Source organism: Bombina bombina, chromosome 6, assembly GCF_027579735.1.
Source record: "Bombina bombina isolate aBomBom1 chromosome 6, aBomBom1.pri, whole genome shotgun sequence".
In the NCBI taxonomy this organism is placed as follows: Eukaryota; Metazoa; Chordata; class Amphibia; order Anura; family Bombinatoridae; genus Bombina; species Bombina bombina.
This window is the reverse complement of record NC_069504.1, coordinates 653142290-653169662: the sequence shown is the minus strand read 5'-3', so window position 1 is coordinate 653169662 and position 27373 is coordinate 653142290. Positions and strand designations below refer to the sequence as shown.

Below are 27373 nucleotides of genomic sequence, written 5' to 3'. Positions count from 1 at the left end.
ATATGTTAGTTTGGGGAGAACCATCATTTTTAAGGCGGCAATTCTGCCCAACCAGGAGATATCATCATATTTTTTTGATTTTAAAGTTTTATCTACCTCCTTCCAGAGAGAGTGGTAATTCTCCTGCAGGACAGTGTCTCTATCGTGGGACAGAAACACCCCTAGATGGCGAATCCCCCTAGTAGACCATTTAAAATGGTATTGCTTTTTAAGAACCCACTGCTCCTCTTGTTCGATATGAATCATATAGGCTTCCGTCTTACTTGCATTGATCTTATAATTCGAAAGTTCACTATAAGAATCGATTGCAGACATCAGAAATGGAAATGATTGAAGAGGATCTACTATGAATAGTGTAAGATCGTCTGCAAATAATGCAAGCTTCTGGAGCGTATCATGGAGTAATAGGCCTTGGATTCGGTGGTCCTGTCTAATGGTCTCTGCCAATGGCTCTATGGCTAGCGCAAACAATAACGGGAACAGGGGAGACCCCTGTCTGGTACCATTGCATATCTGGATCCTAGGGGAGCAAAAGCCAAGCCCTTTAATCACCGCCGTCAGGGCTGTATACAGCGCTTCCACTGCTTTGTAGAAAGAGTGTGGAATACCAAAGAATCTCAGAGTTTCAAACAAAAACTCCCACCTCACCCTGTCAAACGCTTTTTCAGCATCTAGTGACAGGGTGAGTAGGGAAAGGCCCATGTCCTTCACCTCCATGAAGACATTTAGAAGCCTTACCTTATTTTTCATTTGGATAAGGTAGTTTTGCATACTAAGTTAGGGTTTCCCCCTAAAGTAGTTTCAGACTGAAACATTAATCAGGAGATTGTTGTTCCTTCCTTGTGTCCTAATCCTTCTTCTCAAAAGGAACGGCTTTTACACAATCTGGATGTGGTGCGTGCATTAAAATTCTATTTACAGGTGACTAAGGATTTTCGTCAGTCTTCTGCTCTGTTTGTGGTATTCTCTGAGAAACGTAAGGGGCAGAAAGCTACGGCTACTTCTCTTTCTTTGTGGCTAAGGAGTATCATTCGCTTTGCCTATGAAACTGCTGGACAGCAGCCTCCTGAGAGAGTTATGGCTCATTCTACGAGGGCTTTTTCCTCTTCCTGGGCATTCAAAAATGAAGCTTCTGTGGAACAGATTTGCAAGGCTGCAACTTGGTCCTCTCTTCACACTTTTTCAAAATTCTATAAATATGACACTTTTCTCTTTTGGGAGAAAGGTTCTTCAAGCAGTGGTGCCTTCCGTTTAGGTTCTCTGTCTCTGTCTTGTCCCTCCCTTATCATCTGTGTACTCTAGCTTGGGTATTGATTCCCAATAGTAATTAGATGATCCATGGACTCATCGTGTCATTAGAAAGAAAACAAAATTTATGCTTACCTGATAAATTTATTTATTTCTTGACACAATGAGTCCACGGCCTGCCCTGTTCTTTGGACAGGTTGTTGGTATTTTATAAAATTCAGACACCTCTGCACCTTGTTGCTTCCTTTCTCTCCTTTGCTTCGGTCGAATGACTGGGGTTGGAGGGAAGGGAGGTGATATTTGACAGCTTTGCTGTGGTGCTCTTTGCCGCCTCCTGCTGGGCAGGAGTGATATTTCCAATAGTAATTAGATGATCCGTGGACTCATCGTGTGAAGAACGAAATACATTTATCAGGTAAGCATAAATTTTGTTTTTCTTTGCATTGCGTTTAAAGCATTACACCAAATAACTGTAAGTGTGTGCTCTCTAATTTTTTCAGAATAATGTTTTTTTGCACTCCACTCAGGTACTTGTTTACCTGCTGTGCTGACTGCTAATTGTTTTTTGTTGTTTTTTTAACACAAAGAAAATGGATGTTATACCCAATCGGATCCAGTACTACTCCCCCATAGACTGTTTGTTTGTGCTGACTGCAGTGTGCTCTCAGCATGCAGCTGTATGATTTTAGAGCTTTTTCCAGAGTGAGCATGGGAGCACTGACAAAAAGCCATGCAAACACCCAGCAACCTATGTTTTCAGATTACAAACACAAAATAAGAGTGCGCTAAGAAAATCAGCAATGTAGAAAAACAGACATAAAAATGTATTTTAAAATAAAAACAGTGCAATTTATTAGTAAAAGTTACTTCTAGTAACTAAACTGTGATTCCTTAACCACTGGTGGTCATCAATAGCTAGATGCATATAATAAAAACTAAACAAGAAAAAACCCTAAATAGAAAATTATCCTTAGATAATATATATGCGAGTGGATTTCCAAGTGGGTATATTGGGTCTAAATACAATTTAGATTAGTTCATATTGCTGCCCCATAGCATGGCATTACCACAGCTTTTTAAATCCTCAAAGCCACCTTTCAGATGATCGTTAGTGCAAGAGTGGCTGCAGATAAGTCTATCCCTTGGTATTGGTGTGATTCAACAGCGATGTTAAAGCAATGCAAATACCAACGGTATTTTTCCAGTGATAACCGGAATACGAAATCTTATATTCACCAAATGATTTCTCTACTCATGGAATCCTCATACGGATATACGCTCTCCTTCTGATAGACACTTATACCCCTCTTGTCGTATACAGCGTGTGTTGCGTTCAGTTTGTGAACAAGGCGGTCTGTTTCAGAGAGTATTCTGGTCACATGCCCTCCTGTGTCAAATAGGATGAGAAGATTACCGGTCTTTCTTTCTGCAGAGTTGATTTTCCGTTGTATTTAGAATAAAACGAAATCCTTAATTTAAAACCAAAGCGCTCTGATATTTTGTTGCAAGGACTAAGCAAAGGAAAATAGGTCTAGATGGACTTTGTTTTATTATAAATCCACTTGAAAACGTAATGTTCTAGTAGGTGTACTAGTGAACATTGCATAATTAAGGGTCTGCAAGCCCGCAACATTGCATATTTACTTGTCTGTCTATATGCTTGAATCCATTTTGATATATATTTTTTTTTTTTTTTTTTTTTGGTTACGTCCTCATTTTAATCATATTTTTATTGGATGAAAGAAATTATGACAATACATTGTGATACATTTCAGAACAAAGTGAGTACATGTTGGCATGTCAAATTGTGCTGTACAAGAGCTTAAGATCCTATATTGTGTTTTTGAAGGTTATCAAACAACTTATACAACTTACTAAGAAATATAAAACCAAAAGTCGGTCACCACATCTATGCAAACACTGAAGATTCTCATGTCCATCTCGATATAAGAATATAATGATTTATACAATGTCTGTAAGATTTCTAACCGGGATCTCTTCTCCCATTTGCTATAAATTTGCACTAATTTATATATAGTAGTTAATGTGCGTGCATTCGTGTTTCCCAATAGAACTTTACATTGTTAAACATTTCCATATCTTTTCTTATAAAGTAGCCATATTCTTCTAATTGGATTGTATGATTCATTGACGCCTCCCAGGCCTCATATGTGGGGATTTCTTGTGATTTCCATTTAGTAGCTATTAGGGATTTAGCAGAATTTAGAGCTAATTGTATTAATTTCCTACGTATCTTGCATTTGCATTTTGGGAGTAAGTTTAGTAATGCTGTTGTGGGTTGCATTTGATACTCGTCGTTTTGATTACTGACAGATTTAATAAATTCCCCTATCTTAAGCCAGAAAGGTTGCAACTTGGAGCAGGACCACCAGATATGTATCATGGAACCCCTACCTCCACACCCCCTCCAGCACATATCAGAGGCTGTCGGGTATATTGTCTTGATTCTTGCCGGGGTGAGGTACCACCTTGTCAGGATTTTAAAATTTAATTCTAAGGCTCTAGCAGATGTTGAGGATTTTCTGGTATTCTGTATAATATATTTCCATTCCTGTTCATTTAGTTCTCTCCCTAACTCCCTTTGCCATCTGCCCACATAATTAGGAGCTTTGGTTAATTCACCATGTGACAATGCCTTTTTGGCCCACGCCAAAGTGTGACACAGGGGTTGATTACTGAGACATTGTTGTTCAAACAAAGTGGGCTGTCTAGTAAGTCTTTCCTTATCTGGGGAGGTGTTCAGGAAGTGCTGAAGTTGCAGATATTTCAGCCACCTCGAGAAGGCTCCCCCCATTATATCCCCAAGATCTGTTCTCGGCCTAAGTTTACCGCTAGTTAAAAATTTATGTATGGGCGTTGTATAACCTATTTCCCAATCGAGCTGCCTACTAAGTTTTTGTTCTAAGCCTCCATGTAATTCTGCATTAGGTGAAACTGGAGACATTGGGGACCTAAGGGACGATATACTATTTATGCCCGCTATAGTGCTATCCCAAATGTCGAATACATGCTGATACAGTGGATATGTTTTAATCCAAGTTGGGCGACTCTTTCTCTCTATCCAGCACAGCACCCCGGGAGAAGGGGCCTTCAGAATATGGGAATCCATTGTCACCCAGGCCTTATTGTCCGCATTTCGATGCCAATCTAATATTTTTTGTAAGCATTTTGCTTTATAATATAATTCAATATTGGGGAGTCCTAGACCTCCACTACTTGTAGGTCTGTACATTGTGGACTTAATGATTCTTGGTTTAATTTTACCCCATATATAGGTATTGAACAGTTTTTGGAGTTTATTGCGGAATGGGATAGTTAGCGCAATTGGTACAGTTTGGAGCATGTATAGAACTTTGGGCAATGCGGTCATCTTTACTGCCTGTATACGGCCCCACCACGAGATCGATTTATCGCTCCATCTATTTAGGTCTTTAGCTAATTCATTGTATAAATTTTGGTAATTTTTCTCGAATAGGGTGCTGGGCCTAGGCGACAAGTGGATCCCCAAATATTTAATGGCTTTTTTCTGGGGAATGAAAGGGCATTTCTTTAATAATTCAGAATATTCTTTACTTGGCATAGTGATATTTAAAATTTCCGATTTTTGATCGTTCAATAGGAAATTGGAGAAAACTCCAAACTCCTTAAACTCCCTCAGCACTTCTGGGATCGACTCAGACGGATTAGATAATGTGAGTAGCACATCATCGGCATAAAGCGACAGTTTATAGTTATTTTGTCCTATTTTTATTCCTGAGATTTGCTTGTTTTGTCTAATTTTATGGGCCAGAACTTCCATACTCAACACAAACAAAAGGGGGGACAAAGGACATCCCTGTCGGGTTCCATTCTGAATGGAGAACTTGTCAGATAATATATTATTTGCTTTCACTTTAGCTGAGGGATTGTGATATAAACTAAAGATTCTTTTTATAATTGTATCCCCAAATCCCATTTTCCGTAATATTGCTTGTAGAAATCTCCAATCTAGGCGATCGAACGCTTTTTCAGCGTCAGCGGAGACAATCACCATTTCTAGTTTATTAAATTTAGCGTAGTCAATTAGTTGTAATGTTCTAATGGTGTTGTCTCTCGCTTCCCTCCCCGGGACAAAACCTGCTTGGTCCAAGTGGACAATTTGGGGTAAAATTTTATTGATACGCCCGGCCAAAATCTTTGCGTAGAGTTTAAGGTCTGTGTTGAGTAAAGATATGGGTCTGTAGCTGCTTGGTTGATTAGCTGGCTTGTTTGGTTTAGGGAGTACGGAAATATAGGCTTCTAAACACTCTGCTGGAAAACTCCCCAATTCATCAATGTATTGAAATGCTTTTAATAAATGTGGGGCTATAAGTGTTTTGTACATTTTATAATAACTATTCGAGAAGCCATCTGGGCCAGGGCTTTTATTATTGGGTAGCGACTCAATAGCGTCTAAGATCTCTTTCAGTGTGATTGGGGAATCCAGGGTATCCGCCTCTTGTGCTGAAATTTTAGGTGTATCAACCGAATGTAGATATTGATTAAGGGCTTCTAAGTTTCCCGTTGCATCTTGATTCGCTATATTATATAATTTAGCATAATAGTTACCAAATACATTTGCTATATTTTTCGGCTCCGTCTCAGTCTGTCCCTTATCATTTTCAATTTTGAAAATATGGGCCTGGTATATCTTTTTTGCTAGGGATTTAGCCAACCACGTACCAGCTTTATTGCTGTTGTGAAAATACATTTTTTTAAGATAGAATGCTTTGTTGTTGGCATCTTTTTGTAGTAGTTTTCGGAAGGCCACTCTGGCCTCGCACACTAACCGTGTGAGAACATCGTTTGTGGGGTTGAGTTTATGTCGCTGTTCTGCTATCTTTAAATTAGAGAGTAGTGTTTGAAACTCTGTGTCATATTGTTTGCGGAGGGTTGCTCTTTGTTTGATTAGCTCTCCCCTGATAGTTGCTTTGTGTGCTAGCCAATTATTCATATTATTTGTGTCTCCTGAAGTGTTGTGTCGAAAAAATTCTTTTATATGTTCGCTTATCTGATTTTTAATAGGTGGATTATGTAATAGAGTAGAGTCCATCCGCCACAAAGGTTGGCGTTTGGGCATTGAGGGCCATTTAAGTTCTAGGGTAATAGAAGCATGATCCGACCATGATATCGGCAGAATCTCTGTGTCAGAGGCTAGAGCTATATTATTATGGTCTAACAGCCAGTAGTCTATTCTAGAATAAGAATGACCCGGGTGTGAGTAAAAGGAATAACTACGGGTTCTGGGGTGGTGTCGCCTCCAAACATCCATCAGTAAAAGGGTATCTAGTTTTTGGAGGAGCCCTGTTCTATCTTTCTGAGTTATTTGGCTTTTCCCTGTGGAGCAATCTATAAGTGGATTCAGAGTGATGTTTAAATCCCCGCCCACTAATACCACCCCTTTTCGAACTTCTCCCAATTTGGTTAAAGCCTTATTTAAGAAAGCCCGCTGTCCTGTATTGGGCGCATATATATTCATCAAGGTTAGCTGGGTGTTATATAATGTACCCACTAGTATTAAGAACCTGCCTTCTTCATCTGAGTATTGATCTAAAATTTGGAAAGGTACATCTTTGCTTATTAGAATGCCGACCCCATTCTTTTTACTGACGTTAGAGTTGAAGAAATTTTGAGTATAATATTTGGAGTATAGTGTTGGTTCTCTATGTTTGGGGAAGTGGGTTTCTTGTAGAAACACTATCGATCCCTGGGATTTTTGAAACCACGTCAGGGCGATTGATCTCTTGGTGGGGGAGTTCAATCCTTTACAGTTTTGTGATATTAATTTTATATCTTGAGACATTGGTTAGGACCTAGTTTACATATGCGTTCAATCGGGCGGACAATGCAATAATACCTCATATATAGTGGTGACCGACAATACATAAAAATCAAACATAACTTGAAAACAATATATAACAATTTCAACATTGGAACTATAAACCTCATTGTCAGTATCATTTTCTCTCTCGAGATATAGAAACAAGAGGGAAAAGGAAAAAAGAAAAGAAAAAGAAAAGAGCAGGGGAATCCAAAGACCATATTAGGTCTAGACACAGTTGGGGAACAAAGTAGAAAAGTTACGCTCACTGTTTGTAAAATTTTTCTATTGTAATTTTTTTTGTTTTTTTGTTTATTGATACTTTCAATACCTATATTGAATAGTTATTCAGTAGGCTCTAGAGACTATGGTGATTGATTATGAGTGCAAAATCTGTCAGTGACACCAACAATAAAAAATTTTTTTAAAAAGAAAAGAACAAATTATAGCTGCAAATGAGTCCACATCTAAGTCTTTAGTGTTTAAAGGTAATACCTGTTCCTGGAGGGCTCTGAACAAAACAGCATAAGAAACATCAACAGAGTTACCTGAGCAAATGAGAATCAGTCTCTTCAAGGCAAATGGTGAACCAGAGGGTTATTTTCAAACCCCTGGTTTCTCCAAAAGATCTATGCTTTATTTACAATGCAATGAGTCAACCATCCTCAGAATCCTGTGCTGTAGATGGACCATCTGTGGCAGGAGCCCTTGGGCGTTTTCGCTGGACAGTTTGCCAGTGTAGTCTTTGTTGTAGTGGGTTGGATTCCACTGGGGCCCTTGTTTCATGCAGGGATGGTAAGGAGGGTTGTGATATTCCAAGTTGAGTGCAAAAGGTTTCCAAGTCGTCGACTGATTTGTAGATGTGTATGCGGTTGTTTTTCAACACTTTAACACTGAAGGGAAACCCCCATCTGTAAGGGATTCCGTTGTCTTGGAGATGCTGCGTCAAAAATCTTGTTTCTTTTCTATTCTGTAGCGTGAGTGGGCTAAGGTCAGAGTAAAGTTGTAGCTGGTGTTCCTGATAGGATATGGATTTCTGTTGTCTCGACTCTTTCATTATCCTCTCTTTATCCGAGTATTTATGGAACTTTATGATTACATCCCTTGGGGGATCTTTTTCTTTGGGTTGTGGACGTAATGCCCTGTGGGCTCTATCAAGTGGTATCTCATTATACTCAGATTCTCGTAAAATGGTTTTGAACAAGTCTTGGAGGGAGGAGTGCAGGTTTTCAGGGGAAATCCTTTCTGGCAGTCCTCTTATCCTTATGTTCTGTCTCCTCCCTCTATTGTCCAAATCTTCCAATTTTTCCTGCAGGAAGGATATTTGTGATTCTTGTGCCAGGAGTTTTCTGTTTATTAAATCCATATCAGATGTCTGAGTTTCTGTCTGTTCCACCAGAAACTCCACTCTATTTCCAAGCTCATTAACTTCTTTCCTCACCTCCGCCAGCCCATCCTTAATCATGCGACCTACTTGTTGAATGAATGAGGTGAAATCTCCTTTCGTGGGAAGATCTTTTATATCAGCTCTGGTGAGCGGGGTATCCATCGCCACATCTTGATGGATTTCTATCTCTTCTGGGGTCTGAGATGAATCATCATCTTCCATTGTCAGCGCCTGTGTCGTTTTAAAGAACATACTCATCTTATTGGGGTTATTTTTTACATTTTTGTCCCCTTTAACTGACCTCCTTGATGCCATATTTGAGGTCTTAGTGGGTGTTTAACAATACAGCTTTCCTCCCCAGGATATAGGCTTTTGTCATGAGAGTATAGCTTAAATTGAAGGAAATATTATGTTCCAGGTTGTTATCAATTCTCCCTTTCCTCCTTTCTCTCCTTCACTCTCCCTCTCTCTCTCCTTCCTCTGATTTTCTTTGCTTCTCTCTCTTTCCCTCGCCTCTGTTCTCTATGTGTTCCCTTTTCAGGTTTATGTTGTTTGGTTATATGTCTTTTGAATTATTTTGTAGGTTGTAGCCAGAGCATGAAGCTGTAGTCTCTCTTTGCTCTCACAGCAGTGTATTCTGCGTGAACAGTAAAGGCCTCTGGATGATTAGGTGAAAGGGAAAAAGAACAGCCCAAACCTTCTCCCAAACCTCTCTTAAAATGAGCCAGCTTATTAAAATCTATCCGGGGAGACAGTCATTTGGGTGCTATGCAGTGGGGAGGTAGGTGTCAGACCTTAATGTGCAGATTATCAGCTCCGGTACCACGAGGTCAGTGTGTGTGGGCCTACCGCCGTGTCTGACACAGTGGCTCCAAAACAGCTCCTATTAGCCGTGTGACCAGCAGCGCTAGTTGTAGCAGGGGACTTCCCACCCGGTGTTTGTGGCAATAAGTTCCGTATGGCATGTATTTATGTTTGCAGCGGTGAGGGTAAGTCTGATCGCTTGTGTTTTGCTGCGTGTAAAGATGGCGCTCACCTTTCACTTGCGCTAACGACGTGATGGCCGCCTCCTGTAGCTTCTTATTGATACCCGGTCTGTCAATACGCCGGCTCACTCGATTAGTGAACGGGTGATTGCTTTTTCTTGTAAATAACACCTAGATTGACTTGCGGTTAACGGTCCTGTCACTATAGCGAATTTAGCTTCCCTTATAGGTAAAGGCTGATTGCTGGATGACTGTGCTCCGTTACAAACAGTGATTGTTTTGATACTCACACTTTGTGTTAGCTTTCTCTGTTCGGTGGAGTTCGGTGATGTTGCAGAACATATTTCTTTGAGTAAAGCATGAGTAAATAAGGTTTTATGCCCCAACTGTGTCTATTGATTTACAGAGCTTCAGTACTATGCGACCATTTCAGTCCATGGTCGGCTCCGCCCCCCCATTTTGATATATTTTAGTGTTGTGGGCTTTCCATACTTTTGTAGCTATTGTCAAGCAAGCTCATTAATTATTTACTTTATAATTTGCTTATAGCACTTTGGGGTCTTTTATATATACACCTACAAACATACAGCTAGATTACGAGTTTTACGTTATGAGTAAAAAAGCAGCGTTAAGGCTCATAACGCTGCTTTTTTACCACCGCTGCTATTACGAGTCTTGTAGGTACAGCTGTCCCGCACACTTTTTTGGCCGTACCGCAAATTAACTTACGCAATTTTCGTAAAGTCTTTTTTTCAATGGGACTTCCATTGCGCCGGGATTATAAGCTTTTTTTTTTTAGGCCAAAAAGTGAGCGGTAGAGCCTATCCCGCAAGATTCGTAACGCATTCTAAAGTCAGTAGTTATGAGTTTTACACTACAAAGCTGTAGCATAAAACTCATAACTAAAGTGCTAAAAAGTACACTAACGCCCATAAACTACCTATTAACCCCTAAACCGAGGCCCTCCCGCATCGCAAACACTAAAATAAAATTATTAACCCCTAATCTGCCACTCCGGACATCGCCGCCACTAGAATAAACATATTAACCCCTAAATCGCCGCACTCCCGCCTCGCAAACACTAGTTAAATATTAACCCCTAATCTGCCGCCCCTAACATTGCCGCCACCTACCTACATTTATTAACTCCTAATCTGCCGCCCCCAACGTCGCCGCCACTATGTTAAATTTATTATTCCCTAAACCTAAGTCTAACCCTAACACCCCTAACTTAAATATAATTAAAATAAATCTAAATAAAAATCCCTATCATTAACTAAATAATTCCTATTTAAAACTAAATAATTACCTATAAAATAAACTCTAAGCTAGCTACAGGGTTTATTTTTATTTCGCAGGCAAGTTTGTATTTATTTTAACTAGGTAGAATAGTTACTAAATAGTTATTAACTATTTAATAACTACCTAGCTAAAATAAATACAAATTTATCTGTAAAATAAAACCTAACCTGTCTTACACTAACACCTAACCTTACACTACAATTAAATAAATTACATAAATTAAATACAATTAAATAAATTAAATACAATTACCTAAATTACAAAACTCCCCACTAAATTACACAAAATAAAAAACAAATTACAAGATATTTAAACTAATTACACCTAATCTAATAGTCCTATCAAAATAAAAAAGCCCCCCAAAATAAAAAAAAAAACCCTAGCCTAAACTAAACTACCAATATCCCTTAAAAGGGCCTTTTGCGGGCATTGCCCCAAAGAAATCAGCTCTTTTACCTGTAAAAAAAATACAAACAACCCCCCAACAGTAAAACCCACCACCCACGCAACCAACCCCCCAAATAAAACCCTAACTAAAAACAATTAAGCTCCCCATTGTCCTGAAAAGGGCATTTGGATGGGCATTGCCCTTAAAAGGGCATTTAGCTCTATTGCAGCCCAAAGCCCTAACCTAAAAATAAAACCCACCCAATAAACCCTTAAAAAACCTAACATTAACCCCTGAAGATCCACTTACAGTTTTGAAGAGCCGACATCCATCCTCAGCGAAGCAGCAAGAAGTCCTCAACGAAGCCGGGAGAAGTCTTCATTCAAGCCGGGAGAAGTGGTCCTCCAGATGGGCAGAAGTCTTCATCCAGACGGCATCTTCTATCTTCATCCATCCGGCGCGGAGCGGGTCCATCTTCAAGACATCTGATGCGGAGCATCCTCTTCTTCTGACGACTACCCGACGAATGAAGGTTCCTTTAAGTGACGTCATCCAAGATGGCGTCCCTTAGATTCCGATTGGCTGATAGAATTCTATTAAGGTTGAGAAAATCCTATTGGCAGCTGATTGGATCAGCCAATAGGATTGAGCTCGCATTCTATTGGCTGATTGGAACAGCCAATAGAATGCGGGCTCAATCCTATTGGCTGATTGGATCAGCCAATAGGATTTTCTCAATCTTAATTCCGATTGGCTGATACAATTCTATCAGCCAATCGGAGTCTAAGGGACACCATCTTGGATGACGTCACTTAAAGGAACCTTCATTCGTCGGGTAGTCGTCGGAAGAAGAGGATGTTCTGCGTCGGATGTCTTGAAGATGGCTCCACGTCTGATGTCTTGAAGATGGACCCACTCCGCGCCGGATGGATGAAAATAGAAGATGCCGTCTGGATGAAGACTTCTGCCTGTCTGGAGGACCACTTCTCCCGGTTTCGATGAAGACTTCTCCCGGCTTCGTTGAGGAATTCTTGCCGCTTCAATGAGGACTTCTGCCACTTCGTTGAGGATGGATGTCGGCTCAACTGTAAGTGGATCTTCAGGGGATAGTGTTAGGTTTTTTTAAGGGTTTATTGGGTGGGTTTTGTTTTTAGGTTAGGGCTTTGGGCTGCAATAGAGCTAAATGCCCTTTTAAGGGCAATGCCCATACAAATGCCCTTTTCAGGGCAATGGGAAGCTTAGGTTTTTTTAGTTAGGGTTTTATTTGGGGGGTTGGTTGTGTGGGTGGTGGGTTTTACTGTTGGGGGGGGTGTTTGTATTTTTTTTTTACAGGTAAAAGCTCTGATTTCTTTGGGGCAATGCCCCGCAAAGGGCCCTTTTAAGGGCTATTGGTAGTTTAGGCTAGGGTTTTTTTTATTTTGGGGGGGCTTTTTTATTTTGATAGGGCTATTAGATTAGGTGTAATTAGTTTAAATATCTTGTAATTTGTTTTTTATTTTTTGTAATTTAGTGGGGGTTTTTTGTAATTTAGGTATTTGTATTTAATTTTGTTAATTGTATTTAACTTAGGTAATTTATTTAATTGTACTGTAAGGTTAGGTGTTAGTGTAACTAAGGTTAGGTTTTATTTTACAGGTAAATTTGTATTTATTTTAGCTAGGTAGTTAGTAAATAGTTAATAACTATTTACTAACTAATCTGCCTAGTTAAAATACGGTAAATACAAACTTGCCTGTGAAATAAAAATAAAACCTAAGCTAGATACAATGTAACTATTAGATATATTGTAGCTAGCTTAGGGTTTATTTTATAGGTAAGTATTTAGTTTTAAATAGAAATTATTTAGTTATTAATGGTAGATTTTATTTAGATTTCTTCTGTTATGTGTGATCAGTCCACGGGTCATCATTACTTCTGGGATATAACTCCTCCCCAACAGGAAATGCAAGAGGATTCACCCAGCAGAGCTGCATATAGCTCCTCCCCTCTACGTCACTTCCAGTCATTCTCTTGCACCCAACGACTAGATAGGATGTGTGAGAGGACTATGGTGATTATACTTAGTTTTTATAACTTCAATCAAAAGTTTGTTATTTTACAATAGCACCGGAGCGTGTTATTGCCTCTCTGGCAGAGTTTGAAGAAGAATCTACCAGAGTTTTTACTATGATTTTAACCGGAGTCGTTAAGATCATATTGCTGTTTCTCGGCCATCTGAGGGAGGTAAAAGCTTCAGATCAGGGGACAGCGGGCAGATGAATCTGCATTAAGGTATGTAGCAGTTTTTATTTTCTGAATGGAATTGATGAGAAAATCCTGCCATACCGTTATAATGACATGTATGTATACTCTACACTTCAGTATTCTGGGGATGGTATTTCACTGGAATTACTCTGTTAAAAGTACATTAAACCTTTTAATAGGTATTTATTATGTTAAACGTTTTTGCTGGAATGTAGAATCGTTTGCATTTTCTGAGGTACTGAGTGAATAAATGTTTGGGCATTATTTTTCCACTTGGCAGTTGCTTGTTTTAATTGTGACAGTTTCGTTTCTCTCTCACTGCTGTGTGTGAGGGGGAGGGGCCGTTTTTTGGCGCTCTTTGCTACGCATCAAAAATTTCCAGTCAGTTACTCTTGTATTTCCTGCATGATCCGGTTCATCTCTAACAGAACTCAGGGGTCTTCAAACTAATTTGAAGGGAGGTAGATTCTCTCAGCAGAGCTGTGAGACTTATATATTGACTGTGATTAAAAACGTTGCTCTGTAATTTTTACGTTTCAAATTTAATTATTGTCACTTTACTAATGGGAACAAACCTTTGCTAAAAGTTGTGTTGTTTTTAAGGATTGATGCTATAACTGTTTTTCAGTTCATTATTTCAACTGTCATTTAATCGTTTAGTGCTTCTTTGAGGCACAGTACGTTTTTGTTAAATAAGATTGTAACCAAGTTGCAAGTTTATTGCTAGTGTGTTAAACATGTCTGATTCAGAGGAAGATACCTGTGTCATTTGTTCCAATGCCAAGGTGGAGCCCAATAGAAATTTATGTACTAACTGTATTGATGCTACTTTAAATAAAAGCCAATCTGTACAAATTGAACAAATTTCACCAAACAGCGAGGGGAGAGTTATGCCGACTAACTCGCCTCACGTGTCAGTACCTGCATCTCCCGCCCGGGAGGTGCGTGATATCGTGGCGCCTAGTACATCTGGGCGGCCATTACAGATAACATTACAAGATATGGCTACTGTTATGACTGAAGTTTTGGCTAAATTACCAGAACTAAGAGGCAAGCGTGATCACTCTGGGGTGAGAACAGAGTGCGCTGATAATGCTAGGGCCATGTCTGATACTGCGTCACAGCTTGCAGAGCATGAGGACGGAGAGCTTCATTCTGTGGGTGACGGTTCTGATCCAAACAGATTGGATTCAGATATTTCAAATTTTAAATTTAAATTGGAGAACCTCCGTGTATTACTAGGGGAGGTTTTAGCGGCTCTTAATGATTGTAACACTGTTGCAATACCAGAGAAATTGTGTAGGTTGGATAAATACTTTGCGGTACCGGCGAGTACTGACGTTTTTCCTATACCTAAGAGACTAACTGAAATTGTTACTAAGGAGTGGGATAGACCCGGTGTGCCGTTCTCACCCCCTCCAATATTTAGAAAGATGTTTCCAATAGACGCCACCACACGGGACTTATGGCAAACGGTCCCTAAGGTGGAGGGAGCAGTTTCTACTTTAGCTAAGCATACCACTATCCCGGTGGAGGATAGCTGTGCTTTTTCAGATCCAATGGATAAAAAATTAGAGGGTTACCTTAAGAAAATGTTTGTTCAACAAGGTTTTATATTGCAACCCCTTGCATGCATCGCGCCGATTACGGCTGCGGCAGCATTTTGGATTGAGTCTCTGGAAGAGAACCTTAGTTCAGCTACGCTGGACGACATTACGGACAGGCTTAGAGTCCTTAAACTAGCTAATTCATTCATTTCGGAGGCCGTAGTACATTTAACCAAACTTACGGCTAAGAACTCAGGATTCGCCATTCAGGCACGTAGGGCGCTGTGGCTAAAATCCTGGTCAGCTGATGTAACTTCTAAGTCCAAATTACTTAATATACCTTTCAAGGGGCAAACTTTATTTGGGCCCGGTTTGAAAGAAATTATCGCTGACATTACAGGAGGTAAGGGCCACGCCCTGCCTCAAGACAAAGCCAAAGCTAAGGCTAGACAGTCTAATTTTCGTCCCTTTCGGAATTTCAAAGCAGGAGCAGCACCAACTTCCACTGCACCAAAACAGGAAGGAGCTGTTGCTCGTTACAGACAAGGCTGGAAACCTAACCAGTCCTGGAACAAGGGCAAGCAGGCCAGGAAACCTGCTGCTGCCCCAAAGACAGCATGAACCGAGGGCCCCCGATCCGGGACCGGATCTAGTGGGGGGCAGACTCTCTCTCTTCGCCCAGGCTTTGGCAAGAGATGTTCAGGATCCCTGGGCGCTAGAGATCATATCTCAGGGATACCTTCTAGACTTCAAATTCTCTCCCCCAAGAGGGAGATTTCATCTGTCAAGGTTGTCAACAAACCAGATAAAGAAAGAAGCGTTTCTACGCTGTGTACAAGATCTGTTATTAATGGGAGTGATCCATCCGGTTCCGCGGTCGGAACAAGGACAAGGGTTTTACTCAAACCTGTTTGTGGTTCCCAAAAAAGAGGGAACTTTCAGGCCAATCTTGGATTTAAAGATCCTAAACAAATTCCTAAGAGTTCCATCGTTCAAAATGGAAACTATTCGGACAATCTTACCTATGATCCAAAAGGGTCAGTACATGACCACAGTGGATTTAAAGGATGCTTACCTTCACATACCGATTCACAAAGATCATTACCGGTATCTAAGGTTTGCCTTCTTAGACAGGCATTACCAGTTTGTAGCTCTTCCATTCGGATTGGCTACGGCTCCAAGAATCTTCACAAAGGTTCTGGGTGCCCTTCTGGCGGTACTAAGACCGCAAGGAATTTCGGTAGCTCCGTACCTAGACGACATTCTGATACAAGCTTCAAGCTTTCAAACTGCCAAGTCTCATACAGAGTTAGTTCTGGCATTTCTAAGGTCGCATGGATGGAAAGTGAACGAAAAGAAGAGTTCTCTCTTTCCTCTCACAAGAGTTCCATTCTTGGGGACTCTTATAGATTCTGTAGAAATGAAGATTTATCTGACAGAAGACAGATTAACAAAGCTTCTAAATGCATGCCGTGTCCTTCATTCCATTCAACTCCCGTCAGTAGCTCAATGCATGGAGGTGATCGGCTTAATGGTAGCAGCAATGGACATAGTACCCTTTGCACGTCTACATCTCAGACCGCTGCAATTGTGCATGCTGAGTCAGTGGAATGGGGATTACTCAGACTTGTCCCCTACTCTGAATCTGGATCAAGAGACCAGAAACTCTCTTCTATGGTGGCTTTCTCGGCCACATCTGTCCAGGGGGATACCATTCAGCAGGCCGGACTGGACAATTGTAACAACAGACGCCAGCCTACTAGGTTGGGGCGCTGTCTGGAATTCTCTGAAGGCTCAGGGACAATGGAATCAGGAGGAAAGTCTCCTGCCAATAAACATTCTGGAATTGAGAGCAGTTCTCAATGCCCTTCTGGCTTGGCCCCAGTTAAAAACTCGGGGGTTCATCAGGTTTCAGTCGGACAACATCACGACTGTAGCTTACATCAACCATCAAGGAGGGACAAGAAGCTCCCTAGCAATGATGGAAGTATCAAAGATAATTCGCTGGGCAGAGTCTCACTCTTGCCACCTGTCAGCAATCCACATCCCGGGAGTGGAGAACTGGGAGGCGGATTTCTTGAGTCGCCAGACTTTTCATCCGGGGGAGTGGGAACTTCATCCGGAGGTCTTTGCCCAAATACTTCGACGTTGGGGCAAACCAGAGATAGATCTCATGGCGTCTCGCCAGAACGCCAAACTTCCTCGCTACGGGTCCAGATCCAGGGATCCGGGAGCGGTTCTGATAGATGCTTTGACAGCACCTTGGAACTTCGGGATGGCTTATGTGTTTCCACCCTTCCCGCTGCTTCCTCGATTGATTGCCAAAATCAAACAGGAGAGAGCATCAGTGATTCTAATAGCGCCTGCATGGCCATGCAGGACTTGGTATGCAGATCTAGTGGACATGTCATCCTGTCCGCCTTGGTCTCTACCTCTAAGACAGGACCTTCTGATACAAGGTCCATTCAAACATCAAAATCTAACTTCTCTGAAGCTGACTGCTTGGAAATTGAACGCTTGATTTTATCAAAACGTGGTTTTTCTGAGTCGGTTATTGATACCCTGATACAGGCTAGGAAGCCTGTTACCAGAAGGATTTACCATAAGATATGGCGTAAATACCTATACTGGTGCGAATCCAAAGGTTACTCCTGGAGTAAGGTTAGGATTCCTAGGATATTGTCCTTTCTACAAGAAGGTTTAGAAAAGGGTTTATCGGCTAGCTCATTAAAGGGACAGATCTCAGCTCTGTCCATCTTGTTACACAGGCGTCTGTCAGAAAATCCAGACGTCCAGGCCTTTTGTCAGGCTTTAGCTAGGATCAAGCCTGTGTTTAAAACTGTTGCTCCGCCATGGAGTTTAAACCTTGTTCTTAACGTTCTACAAGGAGTTCCGTTTGAACCCCTTCATTCCATTGATATAAAGTTGTTATCTTGGAAAGTGTTATTTTTAATGGCTATTTCTTCGGCTCGGAGAGTCTCTGAGTTATCAGCTTTACATTGTGATTCTCCTTATTTGATTTTTCATTCAGATAAGGTAGTTCTGCGTACAAAACCTGGGTTCTTACCTAAGGTAGTCACTAACAGGAACATCAATCAAGAGATCGTGGTACCTTCCCTGTGCCCGAATCCTTCTTCAAAGAAGGAACGTCTTCTACACAATCTGGATGTAGTTCGTGCCCTCAAGTTCTACTTGCAGGCAACTAAGGATTTTCGACAAACGTCTTCCCTGTTTGTCGTGTACTCTGGTCAGAGGAGAGGTCATAAGGCTTCGGCTACCTCTCTCTCCTTCTGGCTTCGTAGCATAATTCGTTTAGCCTATGAGACTGCTGGACAGCAGCCTCCTGAAAGAATTACAGCTCATTCTACTAGAGCTGTGGCTTCCACTTGGGCCTTTAAGAATGAGGCCTCTGTTGAACAGATTTGCAAGGCTGCAACTTGGTCTTCGCTACATACTTTTTCCAAATTTTACAAATTTGACACTTTTGCTTCTTCGGAGGCTATTTTTGGGAGAAAGGTTCTTCAGGCAGTGGTTCCTTCTGTATAATGAGCCTGCCTATCCCTCCCGTCATCCGTGTACTTTTGCTTTGGTATTGGTATCCCAGAAGTAATGATGACCCGTGGACTGATCACACATAACAGAAGAAAACATAATTTATGCTTACCTGATAAATTCCTTTCTTCTGTTGTGTGATCAGTCCACGGCCCGCCCTGTTTTTTAAGGCAGGTAAATATCTTTTAAATTATACTCCAGTCACCACTTCACCCTTGGTTTCTCCTTTCTCGTTGATTCTTGGTCGAATGACTGGGAGTGACGTAGAGGGGAGGAGCTATATGCAGCTCTGCTGGGTGAATCCTCTTGCATTTCCTGTTGGGGAGGAGTTATATCCCAGAAGTAATGATGACCCGTGGACTGATCACACAACAGAAGAAAGGAATTTATCAGGTAAGCATAAATTATGTTTTATTTTAATTATATTTAAGTTATTGAGTGTTAGTGTTAGACTTAGGGTTAGACTTAGGTTTAGGGGCTAATAAATTTAGTATAGTGGCGGTGACGTTGGGGGCGGCAGATTAGGGGTTAATAAATGTAGGTAGGTGGCGGCGATGTTAGGGACAGCAGATTAGGGGTTAATAATATTTAACTAGTGTTTGCAAGGCTGGAGTGGGAGTGCGGCGGTTTAGGGGTTAATATGTTTATTATAGTGGCGGCGATGTCCGGAGCGGCAGATTAGGGGTTAATAAGTATAATGTAGGTGTCGGCGATGTTGGGGCGGCCGATTAGGGGTTAATAAGTGTAAGATTAGGGGTGTTTAGACTCGGGGTTCATGTTAGGGTGTTAGGTGTAAACATAAATTTAGCTTCCCCCATAGGAATCAATGGGGCTGCGTTACGGAGCTTTACGCTGCTTTATTGCAGGTGTTAGGCTTTTTTTCAGCCAGCTCTCCCCATTGATGGGAAATCGTGCACGAGCACGTACAACCAGCTCACCGCTGACTTAAGCAGCGCTGGTATTGGAGTACGGTATGGAGCACAATTTTGCTCTACGCTCACTTCTTGTCTTTTAATGCCGGGTTTATAAAAACCTCTAATACCAGCGCTGTAGGTAAGTGAGCGGTGACAATAACGTGCAAGTTAGCACCGCACCCCTCATAATGCAAAACTCGTAATCTGGTCGTTTGATATTGACAGCAGATAAGACCAGAAGGCTCATTGAGTATTTCCTTCTGAAGTCTAATTCATTCTCATGATAAGCTTATGTTTATCCCAGGCATAAGTGAGTGTTTGCCTACGGTAAGGGAAGATAATCAGTTTTTCAGTTGTTTTTTTATTCAGACTTGAATATTTCCAAAAAGACAGAGGAAGCAGGAAAACTAAGCCTTTGCTCATATTCCATGCATACCAACAAAAAAAAGAGAAAACTCACCTTATGTGTAGCAAGATCTGTGGCCTTTTGAGAGCAGAATTTGTTACTTATACACTGCAATTGATAACTGTTATTTCTCCTTTTTTGTTAGTTAGTATTGGTTATATTTTAGATTTATGTTTGCTTTTTACCAGTCAGTATAAACTGTTATTTTATCATAGCTAAAGTGCGAATTATCCAAAGTATCAAAGTATCTCCCTTGAAAAGTTGCAGGACGTAAAAATGGACTCTATGAAACCGGTTGATATTGATGAAAAAGAGGAACTGGAAAGAATGAAATGGCTTCAGCAACGTGAAAAGCTCATTCGTGATCTTGGTATTGTGACACAGATTAACAGACTGCTACTCATGGTCGATACCAAATTTGCAGACCACCAAGGACATGAAGATAATTCAATTGAAGCCCATACAAGAAATCAGGTATGTATTAAACACCACTGATGTCAGAGTTCACTGGGTATTTTATACAACCCTACTACACATGACCATATAATGTTGTTAATTGTATGTATAGTGTAGTTATTTACTGTTTTACAACTTCACATCTTTCGATGAAAATGAGGTCAAATTTTAAACTAATTTACATACATATACATATTTAAAGTTTAAAGGAATTTATAATGGCTCACAAGGAAAGTTTACATACTGAAACAGACCTATGCAAAAACATGATGTGACTAGTAGTGTATTTCAACATAGGGAACTTTCAGATATTGTCAAATTATTAATGCTATAGAGTTCTAGAAAAGGTACATGTAGGCCTATTGATTGAGGGAGCGCTATAACAACCCTATAAAGGGGTTGATGGCTTAAGGTGGAATCCAAGGATATGCAAATGTGGAAGTAGAATATATAGTGGAGAGGCCAATAAAGGCTGTAGTAAATAACAGATATATAATAATAAATGAGATAAAAAATGTATCAAAGAGTACAATATAAAATACAGTTTTTAAAGGTAAAATACATGTGACAGGTTGGTGTCAATAGGTAAATATAACAACAGTTTATTGGTGATACTACACAATAAAAGAAAATTAATATAAAATCAATAGAGAATGGATTGCATATTAAAAAAACATATATAGCTAATACATCAAATGGTTAAAAAGAACAATGTGGCTAATCCATCAAGGGCTAATGTATCAAACTAAAACATCAAATAGCTGATACATCAATTTAAAACACCGGGCTAAAAACAATGGCTTATTGAAAAATGGTCCTAATACATAATAGAATATAAGTGATACAATTGTCCCAAAGAGTGTCCTCAATGGGCAGTGTGGAAAGAGTCTAAAAGTCTATACAGTCCAGAATGATGGCTATTACTTCCGTGCACTTGGGTGAAACCAATCCGTGATAAGTGATTTAAATATAATAAAAAATCCAAAAAAGATAAAAAAAAAAAAAAGGTATAAATAGGATGCCTTGTGAAAAAAATGTGATCAAAAGAAATTATGGAAGAAATTTGGCCAATCAAGTGATGTAAAAAAATAAGAAGTGAAAAAACAAAAACAAAAAGACAAAAATTAAAAATTGGTAGAAATATATAACATCCTGTATATATATCGAAAAAAAAAGAAAAAAGGTGTACACCTAAATCTGAAAAAATATGTAATAATAAAGCTGACCAGTCTTGAAAAAGGTCCCCAGGGACCGAAACGCATTGACTATACTGGTATTACGGCTCAGGTTCATTTGGTAAGTTAAATACCTATATTATCTACATATAGTAGCGTTATTGCACTATGTCTATTTTCATTTTCTTTTAGGACATCATAAAGGCTTTTATTTATGGATTTTCTACACGTCATCTATCACTATTTACAAAAACGTTCATCACCTATTATTATTCACCAAAATCTTATGCATATGGTTTAATTTTTCTAAGAAAAGGAACACTCACTCCCACCATCAGTATATGGGTTATATTATGGGAGATCACATTTAGGAATATAACACAGGTTGCATAGCAATTTGTATTTTTATTTTCATTATTTTTATTTTTATTTTCATTTTTTCAGCTTTATTATTACATATTTTTTCAGATTTAGGTGTACACCTTTTTTAGATATATATACAGGATGTTATATATTTCTACCAATTTTTAATTTTTGTCTTTTTGTTTTTGTTTTTTCACTTCTTATTTTTTTACATCACTTGATTGGCCAATTTTTCTTCCATAATTTCTTTTGATCACATTTTTTTCACAAGGCATCCTATTTATACCTTTTTTTTTGGATCTTTTTGGGATTTTTTAGTATATTTAAATCACTTATCACGGATTGGTTTCACCCAAGTGCACGGAAGTAATAGCCATCATTCTGGACTGTATAGACTTTTAGACTCTTTCCACACTGCCCATTGAGGACACTCTTTGGGACAATTGTATCACTTATATTCTATTATGTATTAGGACCATTTTTCAATAAGCCATTGTTTTTAGCCCGGTGTTTTAAATTGATGTATCAGCTCTTTGATGTTTTTTTTTATTTTTTATTAAATATATTTTTTATTGAAGTCATAAACAGATACAGCCAAAGATTATGCTCCAAAACATTTACAGAAGAGTGCAAATACAATATTGTTAGATAAGTGTTACAATCAAAACCCTGCAGTAAGGGTATAATGTATCCATACAGCACACGTAATATTATAAAGTTTGGGCAGTGTACAATAAGACTTCAGTTTTATAATAAAGGAAATTACAATAAAACAGAAATAGTCCTCCCTGGACCCTATAGCAGGCGAATTGAAGTGTCCACTCAGATACAATTAGGGCCAGGGGGGGGGGGGGGATTAGCTTTATAGTTCAAAAGGGAAGGGGGGGAAGCAGCAGGCAAGAGCCGCTCGAAATATAATAGGGGGGGGATGGAGGGCGGAGCCAGCCGGGGTGTCAATCTTATATTAATTATTATCGGGACCTTAAGTGAGCGTTAGTTTTAATTGCCAAGTAGACTCTTAAGAATATCTAGATAGGGTATAAATTGGAGTAGATAATTAAAGGGATATAGTAGTGAGCCTTCATTAGTCTCATTATGACCTGAAAACAGTGCTTTATATACCAGAATGAATCTTGGCACAAGAGATATGAGGACTAGAGTAGAGTTAAACACATAACACAACGGTATCATGACCAACATTAGGAATTGACTTTCTATAAAATGGATAGGGGTAACTCTCAACACTATTAAGCGGGGAGGGGGACATTAGTATGTATGGTACATGAGGGATTTCCAGATGGGCCCCTCCCCTAGGGAATTACCAGCTATAGGCGATGTGGGAGAAAGGAATAGGGATATGACCCGCAGGCAACCAGTACCGGCGGGAAAGGGAGGGGAGGAGCCCACCAGAGACAACATTTTTTTTGTATAAATATTAAACTCAACATAAGCAATGTCATATCCTAGGAACATAAATATAATAAAGCAGAAGCATAGCGAATTCCATAAACAGTTATAAGTGTAAAGAGTATTAAATACATTGAGTGTACCCACTAGCGCCTAAACAGATACACATCTTTGCGGGCGAATGAAAAAACAAACTATACCTATATCTTAGACTGTCGGTGAAGGCTACATTTCTATTAACATCTTGGTGCGACTAGGGGTCTCTAAGGAAATGTGTCACTGGAGGTTAGCAGCATATACATGGATTAATAGCTAATATGAACGCATAATAACGTGCTTAAGGAGAATTCAGAACATATGGGTTTGCGATACAACTAGTAGGCTATATGCTGTTCAACGAAAACCTTACCATGGGATAGGTGCATATATCTACTAGGTAATTATGGGGGGTGCCTGCGGAGCTACGCAGGAACTCTAGATAGATTTACTTAAAAGCATGTACTAATGTAAGGGTCCATCTATAGGTGGCTCAAGTGAACCTAATCTTAGAGTGATGTCTTGGCAACTACATGGTATATACAGAGGAGGGACGGATATGGAACTTGTCCTGCTCAGACCTAAAATTGCTATACAAGCTAATAAATTAAAGCAAGCATAAATTGTATATTCCCTAAATTCCTGTGCTATATAAGATACCTAGAGAGCATATATACACACCACCAAGATAACTGAGGAATAATATGTTTGTGCAAGTTTAGGTCCATTAAACTAGATCTGTTGCTATTAACTACATGTAGCTATATATCCATGTTAACATACTGGTCTTTAAAAGCAGGTTTCTAAAAGTAAAGTCCTAGTAGGTGACATAGTTGCGCACTCAGGGTGACCATTTTACTTAGGTATGAACAACAACAACAACAAAAAAAAAAAAGATAATGATAATAATAAAAAAAAGAAAACAATAGAATGTATATTAATTAAATCAAGCGATAAGCTGGTTGCTATCTGAACATCTTAAGGCAGTGAAAACAGACAAGACTAGTTTGGTAAGGAGCAGGTCCTCAGGGTGAAATACTGAAAGTAATTGAGCAATTATAACGGCCTTGAGAACAGTATAGACCTGATGAGGTTCAGTGTTAGATGAGTGGACTTCAGACAGAACACAGGTACTCTTAGGGATAAAACTAACCAATTTTAAAGTAAGATATAAAAAACTGTTAGGCAGAACAACACATATTAACAAACATTTTTAACCAAAGTGCTAGTGAGCATATTTATGCTTAAACAAGTGAGTCATGAAGGTTGCCTACACTATATCATGTATCTCTATACAGGGCTACATATGAAAATCAGACTCGTAGGTCTTCATTAATATTTGTATTATGTGTGTACAGTCCTTTGGCATGGAGTCCTATGGGGTGACAACAGCAGTCTCATCCTATCCCCAATCAGAGTACCAAGAGTACCGGATAATGTAAAGGAGTGTGCCATCAAGGGAAGAGTTTTAGTCTCATCAAGCTTGTCAGAGCTGGAGAACAGAAATAGATTCAGGCCACTGCGATTGCCACAGGGCATGGGGTTACACTGTAAGATCTGTTCCGGTAGTTTTGCGGTGTTACACTACAAAAGTTAAGTCTCAGTCTGAGGACCGCTGTTAAAGAGAGGAGTGTTGTAGCACATACTATCTCTATGCTAGGAGTTTTGCAAATAAAGGGTAACTAAGGTATAACAATAACATAACTGAATGAGGCCAAATTCGAAAGCAGTCTATATTAATGGGGGTGTCTGGGTAGGGACAGTGGTGATCAGCGTTTACCCTATTCCACATCTGGATCTGTCTTGGCCAATGAAGTAACTATTCAGGAGGCTGCATAATCCAGATCTATGCTGGAACCTACAGTGACGGCCAGGTAGTTTGCAGTAGCCCGGGAAGGGTGTTCCGCTCTGCACTGAGCCATGGTGTCTCCGTGAAGTCCCAGCAACCGTACAGGTCTCTAAGGTAATGACTCCCACACTCTCAGCTGTAATGTACTTGGTCTCTGCATCGCGGTTAGGCGGTGTGAGCTCCATCAAGCGCCAGATTGCGTGAGGCGTACCTTGCTGTCTGGTACTCTTGTGGTGCCCTTCCTGTAAAATTAAGTGCACAGCCCGCGGTCGCCTGATCTTGGTCGGGTCCTGTCTAACAGAATTATAGTGGAGAAGGGTGAGTTCTGTGTCAATACCGGACATACCGGTCCTGAGATCTGCTAAAGTCTCCTCTGTCTGTTCCTCCCGTACCAGGAGGTGTGCCATGTGGGTTGGACATTCTAGTTCCTCCATTGCGTCTAGCCTCATGGTTGCAGGTCTCTCCATGCAAGACCGGAGACTAGCTGTTAGTTCCTCAAAATTGGCAGACAATTGTAAGGCAAACTTCCACAAAGCTTTACGCACAGCTATAGAGCCTGCCTCATTACCTAACTCCATTTTTGGAAAGGACCGCATGGTTCTGTATGTGCACTGGTTGTCCGCTTCAGCCAAGAGGGGAAAACTGGGATAAAAAAAATAGTTTCAAAGTCTGCAATTAAAGCAAAGATAGCCCTGCTTGTCCTGGGTTAAGCTATAAGGCAAATATCAGATAGCAAATCTCTCTTTGCTAATATATTTAATAAATTTCTGCAGGAGCTGTCTGAAGTGCGTCTTCTCTGCTCGGCTGCTAGCTCCGCCCCCAGCTCTTTGATGTTTTAGTTTGATACATTAGCCCTTGATGGATTAGCCACATTGTTCTTTTTAACCATTTGATGTATTAGCTATATATGTTTTTTAATATGCAATCCATTCTCTATTGATTTATATTAATTTTATTTTATTGTGTAGTATCACCAATAAACTGTTGTTATATTTACCTATTGACACCAACCTGTCACATGTATTTTACCTTTAAAAACTGTATTTTATACTGTACTCTTTGATATGTTTTTTATCTCATTTATTATTATATATCTGTTATTTACTACAGCCTTTATTGGCCTCTCCACTATATATTCTACTTCCACATTTATATATCCTTGGATTCCACCTTAAGCTATCAACCCCTTTCTAGGGTTGTTATAGCGCTCCCTCAAAACATTTTTCTTATTTACTTCCACTTGGGGTCCGGTTGGGAGACCTCGCTCTCTACGAGGAGTAGCTTGTGTGGTATATTTTTGGTGCTGATGATACAATTTGTACTATATAGGCCTATTGATTGCTCCTGTTAGAATAAGTTTCAGAATATTTCAATAGCATGAGGAGTAAATCACCTGGTCACACTAAAAGGTTTATATTCAAAATGTTTAGAAAATTATTTATATTTATGTTAATATTTATAATCAATTTATAGGTACAAAAACCCTTTATCCAAACTGCTTGGTACCATAATAGGTTTGGATTTCAGAATAATTTGGATTTTGTAATATTTGTATATTTGCATCTGTAAAATGTGAAAATATCTTGTCATTTAGACAATATTTAGATGCCATAATATAGTTTATACATGCAACCTAAAGGTAGTTTTATACAATTATTAATACTTTTATATACATGGTATCATCAAAAAGATAGTAGAGTACTGTAATTGGAAAGGCAATGGTTGTTGTTTTAAATAAATATAGATTATTATTAGCCTTTTAGAACACAAAAAACAAACGGCTAGATTACGAGTTTTGCGTTAGGCTTAAAAAGCAGCGTTAGCTGGTCCTACCGCTGCTTTTTAACGCCCGCTGGTATTACGAGTCTTGCAGGTACAGGTACACCGCTCACTTTTTTGGCCAGACTTGGAAATACCGCAAATCCACTTACGTAAATTGCGTATCCTCTTTTTTCAATGGGACTTGCATAGCGCCGGTATTAAGAGTCTGCCAAAAAGTGAGCGGTAGACCCTCTCCTATCAAGACTGGTACCGCATTTTAAAGTCAGTAGTTAAGAGTTTTACACTACAAAGCGGTAGCATACAACTCTTAACTAAATTGCTAAAAAGTACATTAACACCCATAAACTACATAGTAACCCCTAAACCGAGGCCCTCCCGCATCACAAACACTAAAATAAATTTTTTAACCCCTAATCTGCCAAACAGGACATCGCCGCCACTATAATACATATATTAACCCCTAAAACGCCG

At 39.7% G+C, this 27373-nt stretch overlaps 1 protein-coding gene across 1 annotated transcript in view; it reads left to right on the top strand.

The window, feature by feature from the left end:
- Window positions 1-27373, top strand: part of TTLL13 (tubulin tyrosine ligase like 13) — a 162880-nt gene that overhangs the window by 108904 nt on the left and 26603 nt on the right. The window contains exon 13 of the mRNA XM_053717702.1: window positions 20096-20308. Coding sequence (XP_053573677.1) covers window positions 20096-20308 — 213 coding nt within the window. The remainder of the gene's footprint in view (window positions 1-20095; window positions 20309-27373) is intronic.